A 13,776-nucleotide genomic window follows, 5' to 3' on the forward strand; every position below is an offset into this window, starting at 1 on the left:
GTTAGGGTTCAACTTTTTACTACCCACGGGTAGGAGCAGGACGGGTTCTATGCGGGTTATTGTTGAGAGGGAAGGGGTCGGATAGAGCAAAAATTCGTCCCTACCCGCTTCATTGCCACCCCTAGCAACGACTGTGTGACTGAAGTCTAGCAGGTGATGACAGAGGGGCTGTCTCTGGAGGATGGAGGGACTTTCTCCAAAGATGTTGGGAGTTGAAAAAGAATAGATGGTGTGGGGTTGAGGTTGAAGATGAAGGGAGGGGATAATTTAGGAGTTTTATTAAAAAATTAACAAAAAATTAGAATTTGGGTACTTTTATCACACGGAATCCATCTTTTTACGGGTATAACGTTAGTTTTCTTATTTGATGGATACTTTTTTGTCAATATTCACAAAATTTTCTACAAATTATTATTTTTCTAATACTATATTCTATTTATAGATGTGCAAATGTGCAATCTAAATTTAGGTATACCTACTTCTTGAGGTCCAAATAAAAAATTTTCCCTATCTTTTTACAATTTAACTATTTAAGGCTAATGTTAAATTGTTGCCCTAGAAAAAACTTAATATAATACAATCAAATTGGGAAGGTGAATTTAGAAATTTTTTAAATTACTCTTGAAAAAAAGGTATCAATCAAGTATTAATTTGGCTACACATACACACCATCAAAATGGTGTAATAGAAAGAAATATAAATATCTAATTGAGATAACTATCACTTTACTATAATGACTTAATAAGAATTTTATTGGCTTGTATTTTTTTATTATTAAAAAATCCAACTTTTTTAAAACCCAACCAACAACCTCAATTCATAATTATTAATGACAATATTATTTAACACTTCAATTGATATCTATTTAAGATATAAATTTAATTCTAAAGCAAAAAATATTATAAATAAAAAAATCAAAATAATATAACAAATTTGTCAACAATTTTAGATTAAGTGTTTAAAAATAGGGTAAAATATATTTTTTATTTCTAAAATTTTTTACGAGCTAAAAATATTCTTAATGTATCTAATTCAATTTTATCCTTAGTATTTGAATAGATTTTAATGTTATTGTCTAAATTCATTTTTATAGTCTAATTTTATCTTTCTATCTTCTTTGTTTTTTTACTTTCTATATCTCTTCTCCAATTTCTCATCACCACTTCAACAAAATCAAACCGCTACCACCTTTTCACTCCTACTATCACAGGCATGAACATCATTATCATATAAAAAAATTTTCTCTTAACAACACTACCACAATTGGTGCTATTATTACTACTCTATAGCTCCATTCTTAAACTCCTTGCATCTTTCTGCACCCATTTACTCAAATTAAATATTCTCCTAACCAGCATATCAATTTTCGTTCTTCTTTTGTCGGGGAATATAACTTATCAATCTAATCTCACTTTTGTTTTTTGTCCCTATATATTACACTCATCTGCGAATTATTTTTAAATCCTTGCATACTATTTCTCTTCTAAGGCGTTCTTCTACCTTTATATAATTCTCAAATGAAAGTGTCTTCTTGAGTTTTTGTTTCTATTATTTTATTTTATTTTTAAAAAGAATAATGACAAACAACATTTGTTGCTTGTATTTTTTGGGTTTAGAGTTTTATATATTTTATTCCTTATTGTTAATTTTAGTTCACAAAGAAATAAACCATAACTATTCTATCTTGTCACGGTAAATTTTAGAAGGTTAAATTTAACAGTATTTGTATAATTTTCTGGAGTGTTTGAGAATGTTCTAAATGGTTTCAAAACGTTCTAGAATGTCCTAGAAGGTCTCAGAATACTCTAGAAGGTTCTAGAAGACTCTGAAAGGTCATAGAGTATTCTAGAAGAGTGTGGATGTATATAGGAGTATGAAGAGTAGTATGGAAGAATCTAGAAGTATTTAGAAAGTTGTAGTAGGATAGATATTTGTAATGAAGGTTCTAGATAATTAATCTGGACCGTTGATTAGATTTAATCCTAACCATCCATTAAGGAGGTGGATGGCTATAAATAGGAAGTGAGAGTTAGTGTGAGTTATGTATGAGTCAATTGTAATAAACACTTGAGTAATAGAGTGTTCTTTCCACTAAAGATTTCTTTCTCTTGTGTTCTTGGCTTTCTTGCTAAATACTGAGAGTTAGGCTGACATGGTCTTAGCTCAATAGGATGAGTAAGTCCGAGTGCCGGTACGGTAGCGTTGGAGTGTGTCCAAGGTCGTGACAATTTGGCATCAGAGCAGGGTTCGAGAGGGAGCACAAGTGGTTTATAGGTATGGCTTCTAGTGTAACCATGGAGCATGTTGAGTCTCAAAGGGGAAGGAATGCTATTCCTTCTCAATGGGGAGGTAAGAAGGTCCGTTCTTCAAGTGAGCCTAGAGGTAAGGACTCTAACTTCTTAGAAGAGAGCGTTTTTGTATTGGAAAATGTTCTATCCTCTATGGATGAGCATTTCCAAAGGATAGAACATGATAAGGAGACCCTCGAGGCTCACGTATTAGGAGAACTAGATGCTTTCAAAGAAAGCATGCTCCAAATCGAAGAGAAGCTTGGGAATTCCTTGAAACTATTTGAGGAAGTTCGAGTTTGGTTCAAGGAGGCAAAATCTCGACCTACCATTATAAGGGAGACAACAAAGATTGATCTCCCCAAGAAAAATGAGTTCAAGGGCGTGAGGAACGCTCGAGAGGTGGAGAAATTCCTATGGCAAATGGAGAGGTACTTCGAAGGGCAAGGGGTGGTCGAAGAAGCAATAAAGGTACCCACTACAGCTCTCTACCTTTCTGATAATGCTACTTTGTGGTGGAGGAAAAAATGCGTAGATATGGAGAAGGGTACTTGCAACATAGCCACATGGGAAGATTTCAAAAGGGAATTGAAAAGACAATTCTTCCCTAAGAATGTGGTTTATGAAGCAAGAAAGAAGTTGAGAGAGTTGAAGCACAAGAGTACAATTAGCGACTACGTAAAGGAGTTCACTACTCTCACACTTCAAATTCCCAACTTAGCATCAGAGGATGCATTGTTCTTCTTCATTGATGGACTCCAACCTTGGGCAAAACAAGAACTACAAAAAACGAATGTTAAGGATGTTGATGAGGCCATCGTGGTGGCCGAATCACTCACTGCGTATCATAGGAGAGACTCTAAACCCAAGTCTTCCTCCAAGCCTAGTTCTACTAAAGGTGGGGGAGACAAGGGGAAGAGTTTCTCAACCAAGAAGAAAGGAAAATACTCTTCAAAGAAACAGTACAAGGAAAAGAAGAAGGCTTTCGTGCCCAAAGGAGGATGCTTCGTGTGCAAGGGACCACACTAAATGAAGGACTATCCCAAGCTAGGGACTCTGACATCTATCGCCGAGGAATAAGAGGCCCAAACTCAAGTAAATGAGTGTGTTGGATCTATCTAACTCATGAATGCTGTGAAGGGCAAAGAGACAAGCACCGCAGAAAAGAAAGACTTGTTGTATGTCAAGGCCTTTATCAATGGAAAACCCGTCATGGCTATGATCGACACTAGTGCTACACACAACTTCATCACGCCTGATGAAGCAAAGAGGCTTGGGTTGAAGATCACCGAAAAGAATGGATAGTTCAAACCCGTGAATACCAAGGGTGAACCTCTTAAGGGAGTAGCAAAAGCGGTTGAGATTACTCTTGATTCTTGGAAGGGTCTTGTGGATTTCTCAGTAACACCCATGGACGATTTCAAAATAGTCATTGGGCTTGATTTACAAAGGAAGACACATATAATACCTATGTCATACTATGACATAGTATGCTCATGGAGAAAGGGTCTCCATGCATGGTCCCTACAGTCTCTAAAGCTAGAGGACCACTGATACTCTCTGCTATACAACTCAAGAAAGGGTTCAAAAAGGGAGAGATTACATATTTGGCTCTATTACAAGAGGAGTCAACACTTGAAAGAGAAGACGTTCCTCCCGAAATCAAGGAAGTCCTTGAAGAAAATAAAGATGTGATGCCTCCCGAGTTGCCAAAACAACTACCACCTAGGAGGAAGGTGGATCACAAGATTGAATTGGAGTCAAGAGCAAAGTCGTCTGCCTCAACACCTTATAGGATTGCACCGCCAAAACATGAGGAGTTGAAGAAGCAACTCAAGGATTCGCTAGATACTGGGTTCATTCGTCCATCGAAGGCACCTTATAGCACACTAGTCTTGTTCCAAAAGAAGCATGATGGTTCACTGAGACTATACATCGACTATCAAGCACTTAACAAGGTAACCATCAAGAACAAATACCATATTCCTTTGATAGCCGATTTGCTTAATCAACTTGGTAGAGCCAAGTGGTTCCTAAAGCTGGATTTGAGGTCAGAATATCACCAAGTGAGGATTGCCGATAGTGATGAGCCTAAGACTACGTGTGTCACGAGGTATGGATTGTATGAGTGGTTGGTGACGCCTTTTGGCTTGACCAATGCTCCTGCGACCTTCTGTACCTTGATGAATGAGATCTTTCGACTTTACCTTGATCGGTTTGTAGTGGTCTACTTGGATGATATTGTTGTCTATAACAATACTTTGGAGGAACATGTGGAACACTTACGAACCGTGTTTAAGATCTTGCGAGAGAATAACCTATATATGAAGAAGGAAAAGTGTTCCACATCAAGGGACGAAGTCCACTTCTTGGGACATATCTTTAAAGATGGAACTCTCTGCATGGATTAAGAAAAGATGAAGGCTATCAAAGAATGGGAGCCGCCAAACAAGGTATCTAAATTGAGGTCATTTCTTGGGTTGGCTAATTACTATCGGAATTTTATCAAGGGATACTCCACTAAGGCTGCACCATTAACTGATCTTCTCAAGAAGAATCACTCTTGGGAATAGTCAAAGAAGTGTCAAAAGGCCTTTGATGAGTTAAAGGCTGCTATCACAGAAGGACCAGTACTAGCACTATCCGACTACTCAAAGGTATTTAAAGTCCACACTGATGCTTCTGACTATGCTATTGGATGGATTCTGATGCAAGAATGACATCCTATTACCTTTGAGAGTCGCAAATTGAATAATGTAGAGAGGCGATACACTACCCAAGAGTAGGAGATGACCACGGTGGTGCATTGTCTGAGAACTTGGCATCACTACTTGCTTGGTTCACACTTCATCGTCAAGACAGACAATGTGGCTACAAGCTACTTCCAAACTCAGAAGAAGTTAAGTCCCAAACAAGCTAGGTGGCAAGATTTCTTAGCTGAGTTTGATTTTGAATTTGAATACAAGCCTGACAAGACTAATGTGGTAGCAGATGCGCTGAGCCGCAAGGCTGAGTTGGTAGCCATTTCCATGGTCGAAAGAGATATTGTGCATACCATCAAGGAAGGGTTGCATCATGATCCATTAGCCAAGAAGTTGGTGGAGTTGGCTAGAGAAGGTAAGACCAAAAGATTTTGGCTAGAAGACGACCTTCTCTACACTAAAGGGAGAAGATTATACATCCCTAAATGGGAAAATCTAAGAAAAAATTAGTGAGAGAATGCCACGACACCAAGTGGGCTGGTCACCAAGGTCAGCGAAGGACCTTGGCACTCATTGAATCTTCTTATTATTGGCCTTATATGAGAGATGAAGTGGAGAGCTATGTGAAGACTTGTCTTGTATGCCAACAAGATAAGATTGAAAATAAGACACTAAGTGGGTTGTTGGAACCTCTGCCCCATCAAGGTGACCGTGGGAAAGTGTCTATCTAGATTTCATCTCTGCCTTACCGAAGTCTGAGGGGTTCCCTACTGATTGCATTACAGAGGAGGCAGCACGACTATTCTTCAAGAATGTGGTGAAATATTGGGGATTGCCTAAGAGCATCATTAGTGATCGAGATCCACGCTTCACAGGACGACTATGGACGGAGCTGTTCAAACTCCTTGGGTCGGAGATTCATTTTTCAACAAGCTTCCATCCTAAAATCGATGGACAGATTGAGAGAGTGAATGCCTTACTTAAGTGTTACTTGTAACAGCCCAGATCACCCGCTAGCACGATATTGTCCGCTTTGACACACAAGGCCTCACGGTTTTGCCTTTGACGATAGGGATGCTAGCCGAAACCCCCCACACTCACTCGTCAAAACGCGTCATGCTAGGGAGAGGTATCCACACCCTTATAAGGCATGCTTCGTTCCACTCCCCAACCGATGTGGGACCTTACATTAGTTGAGGCATTTCGTAAGCGCTAATCAAAAGGATTTGATAAAACTCCTAAACATTGCTCAATTCTCATACAATCTGCAAAGGAGCGAATCTACAGGGAAGAGTCCGTTTGAGATTGTGACTGAACAACAGCCGCTTACACCTCACTCTCTTTCTTCCTCTTACTCAGGGAAGGGCCCTAGAGCTTATCATATGATTAAGTCTTGGGAAGAACAAGCAGATGTCACTCGTTCTTACCTTGACAAAGCTGCAAAGAGGATGAAAAAATGGGCAAATAAGAAGAGGAAGCATCCGAGCTATCAAGTGAGAGATAAGATAATGATTAAACTTCTTCCACAATAATTCAAAGCCTTTCGCAAGGTTCATAAGGGCTTAAACCGCAAATACGAAGGGTCATTTGAGATCATTGAATGTATTGGGGAGGTTGCTTACAAAGTACAACTCCCACCCTCTATGAAGATCTACCTGGTCTTCCATATGAGTATGCTTAAACCATATCATAAAGACCAAGATGAATCGAGTAGAGGTGACTCGAGTCGTACTCCGCCTGTGGTGATTAGATCCTTTGATAAAGAAATCAAAGAGATCTTAGCTAATCGCATCGCATTGTGAAAATCTGTGGTAATTTCCAGAACACCTAGAGCGTTATCATGACAGAACGCAACGAAGACGTTTGTCCATTAAGTGGGGGAGAATGTCACGGTAAATTTTAGAAGATTAGATTTAACAGTGTTTGAATAATTTTTTGGAGTGTTTGAGAATGCTCTAGATGGTTCCAGAACGTTCTAGAATGTCTTAGAAGGTTCCTGAATACTCTAGAAGGTTCTAGAAGATCATAGAGTATTCTAGAAGAGTGTGAATGTATATAGGAGTATGAAGAGTAGTATGGAAGAATCTAGAAGTATTTAGAAAGTTGTAGTGGGATAGATATTTGTAATGAAGGTTCTAAATAATTAATATGGACCATTGATTAGATTTAATCCTAACCATCCATTAAGGAGGTGGATAGCTATAAATAGGAGGTGAGAGTTAGTGTGAATTATGTGTGAATCACTTGTAATAAACACTTGAGTAATAGAGTGTTCTTTCCACCAAAACTTTCTTTCTCTTGTGTTCTCTTGTGTTCTTAGCTTTCTTGCTAAATATTGAGGGTTAGGCTGACTTGGTGTTAGCTCAAGAGGTTGAATAAGTTTGAGTGTCGGCACGGTAGCGTTGGAGCGTGTCCAAAACCGTGACAATTTGCTCGTAACTTTTACATTTTCACTTCAATTTTTACTCAATTATATTTCTATAAGCCAAAATTGAGAAATAATATAACGTCATCGTGTCTAAGTAGAGTTTAGCAAAATAATATACAATTTCATTGTCAAAAGAATATAACTTCATGCACTTTATCTTTTTTAATCATATCCAAATTTAGCAATAAAGAGTTTGCAATCTCAAAAAGAAAAAATGATGATGACATTAGAATATTGACAGAGGAAAATTGTCGGTAAAAATTTTCACAAAAATAACGCATTACAAATATAGTTCTAAACCAACAAATTATCTTCGGTCAACGTTTAAATTGTTTGTCACTTAAGCAAACCCAATAAAATTAACCGAAGTATTTAAATCTCGGGTCGTCTCTCAAAGGAATTACAGGGAAGTTGGTTATTTTTTGGCTATGAAAAAGTATATTTTTGGGTTTTGTAATAAGAAACAAGAAAGTAAAGTGGCAAGAAAATAAACTAATAACTAAGAAAGGTCTTAGCAAGGAAAGAGAATTAGAAGTCCTATCTTTATTATCATTGTCAATTGTGATGGTAAATGTAAATTGCCTTCACTTAGTTAACCTCTAACCAATGAAGGGAAGTCAAGTGCATACAATCAACTTGAGTTCACATGTCCTAGTCAACTCATAGGAAGAAACTAGATTTAGTGAAGTTCAAGCTAACCGACAATCTTCAATTACTAATCAACAAGAGAATTTTGATAACTCAAGAGTCTCTAATTGATCAATCCAAGTTAAGAACATAAAAATCTAAATTAAAATTCAACCAAATATTTCATCAAACACTTGGAAGGCACAAAATAGAAACATAGAAAACTAACAAGACATAGCAAAATCTAAGACTAACAATTGCAAGAGGAAACAATAACAACAAATTAAAGAAAGCAATCATAAACATGAAAACATAAATTGCATTAATATGGATTAAAGGAACAAGAAGAATTTATAAACTAAATTGGCAACATAAAGAAATCAACAAGAGAAGTAGATAAACTAAAGTATTAGAACAAATAAAAGTAGAAGAAAACTAAATTAAAGTAAGCTAGAAATCTAAATTTGAGAAGGAACAAGACAAAAAACCCTAAAACCTAGAGAGAGGAGTGAGCATCTCTCTCTAAAAAACCTACATCTAAACCTAATGTGTGTATGAATGAAAAGTGAATGATTCATTCTTCCAACTCCACTCTGCAGCCTCTTGTCTAAGTTTTCGGGCTTGAAACTGGGTTAAAAATAGCCCAGAAATTGCCCCTACCGTTTTCTGTTAATTGCAGCACGTGACACTCTGTCACGTATACGTGTCAACCATGCGTACGCGTCGCTGGATATTGAACTGGTCACGCGTACGCGTCATCCACGTGTGTGCGTCATTTGTATGATGCACCAGTCACGCATATGTGTCGTCCATGCGTGCGTGTTGCTACAAGATTCTGAAATCCTTAATTTCTTGCGTTCCTTCCACTTTTGCATGCTTTTTTTCCATCCTCTAAACCATTTTTGCCCTATAAATCCTGAAAACACTTAACAAACATATCACGGCATCAAATGGTAATAAGAGATGATTAAAATTAGCAAATTTAAGGTCAAAGAAACATGCTTTCAATCATAGCACAAAATTAGAAAGGAAACTTAAAACAATACAATTTACATGAATAAGTGTGAGAATAGTTGATAAAATTCACTCAATTCAATACAAAATAAACCGTAAAATAGTGATTTATCAAATATACAATAAAAATTGAAGGTTATTTCAAGTCTTCAAAATAAAAATTGAACATTCAAAACATTTTTGAAATTATTCATGTTACTTGGCTAAGTATTTTTTAAACTAAGTTCAATCAGATTAGACTAATAAGTCACTAATCCAAAATGTTAACAAACAAAAACTATTGTTAAAACAAAATTATGACTCGATTCTCTTCTTTTTTTTCATTTTTGGGTCTTCATTTTCTACAATAAAAATAGTTACTTTGTCTCCTATATTTTTAGTCTTTTTTCTTTTTTTTTTCTTTCTTTCTTTCACATTTTTTGTTCTCATTTTGTGGTTATTTTTTTTTCTTTCCTTGAGAAAAAAAAGAGAAGATGGAAAAGAAAAGAAAAGGAATGAAGAGAAAGAAAAAATAAAATAAAATAAAAAATGCATAAATTTTGTGTTTTTGTTTATAAAATTTTTGTATTTTTTATCTAGAGCTTTTTTTAGCTGCTTCTTTTAAGTTTTTTTTTATGCTTCTTTTATTATCATACTTTTTCCTATGATTTTCTTATAAATTTTTTGTGTTTATCATAAAAAACTATGTGTTTCTCTTACAAGATTTTTATTATGTTAGATAGATTGATTTATTTGTTTTCAGCCTTGATATATATGTGTTAATGTGATAAGTACATCAGCTATTTGACGAGATGCTTGCTACTTTAGATCTCTCTGCTCGTTGCAAATAGGTCAAAGTGGTAGAAAAATCTATTTATCTATCTTAAAATACAAAATTTGAGGAAAACAAATTCTAATATTTTTTTTTTGAAATAAATGCTTCCAAATAAAAATTCATTTGGAATCTATTTAGAGTATTAATCTAAATTTAATAAAAAGGTAAATTGATTAAAGGGAATGAAAATTTTCATTAAAATGGAATCTTAAATTGATTTTTATCTTTTTATAAACTATTTTGGAATAAAAACTTAATAAATTAATATTTTAAATTTTAGATAATTTAATCTTTTTATTATATAATATGAGTTTAATTTTGATGTACTGATAGTATAAAATATTTTATACAGTTGTATAATTATATCTATTATTTTAAATGACCATTTATGTGATTAATATAAAAATAAGTTATTTTTGTTAATATAATTTTATATGATTAGATGTATGTGTAAAATAACTTTATAGTGATAATGTGCTAAAATTAAATTCATATAATATTTATAAAAATAATAGATTAATTTGTCTATTAAGAATAAAAACCATTTTCTTTATTTCTTTTTAGAAATTCATTTATTCAAAACAAAATAGTTAGAAACCAATTCAAAATTTTTATTCTATTTGTTTAATCCTATCTAAACTTGTTCAAACTTCAAAGTATAGTAATTAATTTCTTATTAGATTTAGTAAAATTTATTAGTACTAACATTTCTTTATTTATGTGATATTGAGATCTCTTAAATTTCCTTTTTAATGATGTTTGTTTTATATTTATAATATAAAATATTTATACTTAGCATTGTGTAATATTTAATATTTTAAAGAATAATAAAATAAAATAAAATAAAATAAAATAGGGTTGATTTCACGTACCACCAAATTTCTTATTATAATGTGTGAAAATTAGAAAAGAACCTATATCTTACGCTAATTATGAGACTAAATTATTGAACTTAAGCTTCCACTGCCCCATGTCGTCTCCCAAACCCGCTCTTCAATTCGCGGGTGTGATGGACAGATAGCTTTTAAAATTTTTTAAAACTCCACTTTACCCCCAAATGGGTCCCATATGGGTCCCTTTTCTTCGGTTTTTGCTCCCTTTTCTTTACTCTCAGTCTCACACCTCTCACTGGTTCCAGCTCCTCTGTCTCTTTCTCTCTCCCCCCATCCCAACCTTTTTCTGCTTTTTCCCTGGCTATGTTACGCACTTCGCACTCTCTTCCAGTCTTCCTTTTCTTCTTCCTAATTTTTCTTTCTATGACTCAGCCTCGGTTTCAGTTCCTGCGTCTTCTTCTAATCCTAGATCTCTAATGTTCTAGTTTGGTCACAACAAAACATAAAACGGTTCACTCACCTACTACCTGTAGTTATAGTACCCTTAACAAGCATTGTTCTTCTTAGATCCTACCCAAAACGCTGCCGTTTTGTTGCGGAGCCTGCATTTCTTTATAAACGCTTCATTTTAAGTCTTACAAGCCTGCATTTCTCCATGTTTTTCTTTTCTTGATTTTATTTTTCAGTTGTGGAAAATTTCTCAGAAGCGCTGTTTATAAATGGAGGAGCCTTCAGAGCATCAAGGCGAAGTCGTAAAGCCAGAAAATCCCCAAACTGCTGAAAGAAAGGCCTCTTCGGAAGCAGGGAAACGAGCTTCTTCGAAAACTGCCGCGAACACTGGCGGTTCAGTTCCCGCAAGAAAGAGAGTAACGGAACCTCGAAATGGTTCGGGTTCTTCGGCTTTGGCGGCTAAGAGATCAAGTTCATCCACCGGTTCTGTTTCTTCGGTTTCCGTGCCAAGGCGAAACAGCATCGGTGGATTGCCGAAGAAGCCGTCTATCTCTGATGAAAAACGGAAAGCCGGTGCAGATTCTGCTGCAGGCGTCAAGGGCAGCACCGAAATGACGCGGAGGTCATTGCCGGAGCTCCGGCGAAATTCTGTTACTTCTTCACCTCGCGCTGGAGTTGCGGCGAAGCCTGCACTTGGATCACCGGTTGGACTAGGTTTGAGGACTTCCGTGAGTAAGGTGGATGTTGTCAAGAAGCCGTTGAGTAGGCCGGCATTGTCGGTTTCTTCGTCGAGGAGTGTTCGTTCTTCGGTGGATAGTACTGCCAGCAGCGGCCATGGTGGTTCTTCTAGGAGGATGGTTTTGCAGGCTTCATCACCATCAGTGGTGCGGTCGCCTTCGGTTTCCAGCGGGTCAAGAGCAGGGTCTCTATCTTCAACGGCCACCTCAATTGATAGGAGTTCTAGCCTGTCTCGGAGGAGGAAAGTAGGCACGCCTGATACCCGGGATTCACGGTTTATTGTTCTTCCACAGGTTGATAATAAGGCCAATGATGATGTGGTAAGACTCGTGTCTTTTTGAATACTTTTAGGTGATATCACAAGTATTTAGATTCTCCTCAGTGAATGAATTTCTGTTAACTCTAATGTGTAAGTGCAGCAATTGGCAACGAAAGAGAGAATTATATGTATGTGAATGAAAGTATGGTTGCTGTTGTGTTTGGAAAAATCTAATGCTTGTACAGTAATCTTTTAGACTGTCAGACTAAGAATCATTATACTTTACCTCTATGAAACTGCAAATGCTAGTTGATGTTTGCCATACTTGAGCCAATACATGTTGTGAAATGGTCTCATCAATTGCTTCCATATCTCTTGGGGGGGCCTAATTGTAGTGTGTCTTGTATATTTGATGCTGAACTATTGTTTTCAATCTCTTCCCTGCCTATAATTTTGTGATATACTGTGATGGAACTTTCTAGTCTTCGTACTGTGTTATCTAATTCAGGATCCATCTGTGATATTTTATTATCAGAGGTTGGATCTTAGGGGACACAGAGTTCGCAGTCTGAATGCCAGTGGATTAAACTTGTCCTCAAACTTAGAGGTAAATATGTCATTTGGTTGTTTCATTAAGATTATGATATATGTTCTGATTTTTTTTTGATGGTCTATGTTGAAATCTTAACTCATGCCAGATATTAGCTACGTTTGTCAGATTTTTTTTTTTGTTTATTTTTTTTTTATCACAGGTGGTGTTCTAAGGAGGGTGTGCCTGAATATGCTTGGATAAATTATATTATAAGATAATACAGAAAATTATTTACTTTTAGACATTTTTGTGAAAGATAGAATTTGTTTTACAATTTGATAGAACTATAGAAAGCACATTTTAGGTTTTATTATTGTTGATCACTCTTATATTCCATTCTTAATTGATTATTTTACAAAGAACACTTTTGTGCTTCTTAAAAGGTGCAGAAAACTGTAATTTTTATTGGTAGAGCTGCTTTTCTTTTCAAGATTTCATCTTGACAAATGTCAATATATTCCGAGAATGATTGTTTGCTTACTATTTTAACCAGAAAAAGACAATCAAATTTACAATCATATTCTAGTGTTATATGTACGAGTAAGGTGTAGCATTTTTGGTCAGTGTTGGGTATGTCTGGTAACCTGAAGTTAGATTCTTTTGACAATGTTTGAGGTTGGGGAAGAGAGGGGCAGCTGAATCCTTGTGGCAGTGCTTTATATATGCTATCATTTGGAATACTTGGTTGTTGTGCAATTCTTGCACTTTCCATGACAAATTTTCAGACGGAGATGTTTTGTGGGATAGATTAGATGCTTAGCCTCTGTATGGTGTAAAGCACATAGTCTGTGTAGAGGAGTTTCCATCTTATATGTTGTGAGATTGGAATGTTGTCCTCCATTGCTAGCCTTCTTTACTTTATTTGTTCTTGTATAGAGGATCTCTTCTCCTTCTCCTACATTGTAATTTTCAATCTTATTAGTATACTTTTTTTTTTCAAAAAGAGAAAAAGGACAAATATGCATTCTTATGGCAATGCTTTGGTTCATCAGTTGATGACATATGAATTAATTAGTGTTTTCCATTTTTCT

The 13,776-nt window shown here is 35.8% G+C and overlaps 1 protein-coding gene across 4 annotated transcripts in view; it reads left to right on the top strand.

Annotated features, from left to right (window-relative positions):
* The first annotated feature begins 10,966 nt into the window (after nucleotides 1–10,966).
* Nucleotides 10,967–13,776, top strand: part of LOC112738443 (187-kDa microtubule-associated protein AIR9) — a 32,520-nt gene continuing 29,710 nt past the window's right edge. For 3 of the 4 annotated variants that reach the window (XR_011869775.1, XR_003813087.2, XM_025788910.3), the window contains exons 1-2: nucleotides 10,980–12,214; nucleotides 12,689–12,760. Coding sequence is in view for 1 of the 4 variants with exons in the window: in XM_025788910.3 (XP_025644695.1) it covers nucleotides 11,426–12,214; nucleotides 12,689–12,760 (861 nt within the window). In the remaining 3 variants the exon portion in view is untranslated. Of the gene's footprint in view, nucleotides 12,215–12,688; nucleotides 12,761–13,776 lie in introns of all 4 variants that reach the window. The other variant, XR_003169403.3, reaches the window with a different exon arrangement.

This window comes from Arachis hypogaea, chromosome 13 (genome assembly GCF_003086295.3).
Source record: "Arachis hypogaea cultivar Tifrunner chromosome 13, arahy.Tifrunner.gnm2.J5K5, whole genome shotgun sequence".
Lineage (NCBI taxonomy): Eukaryota > Viridiplantae > Streptophyta > Magnoliopsida > Fabales > Fabaceae > Arachis > Arachis hypogaea.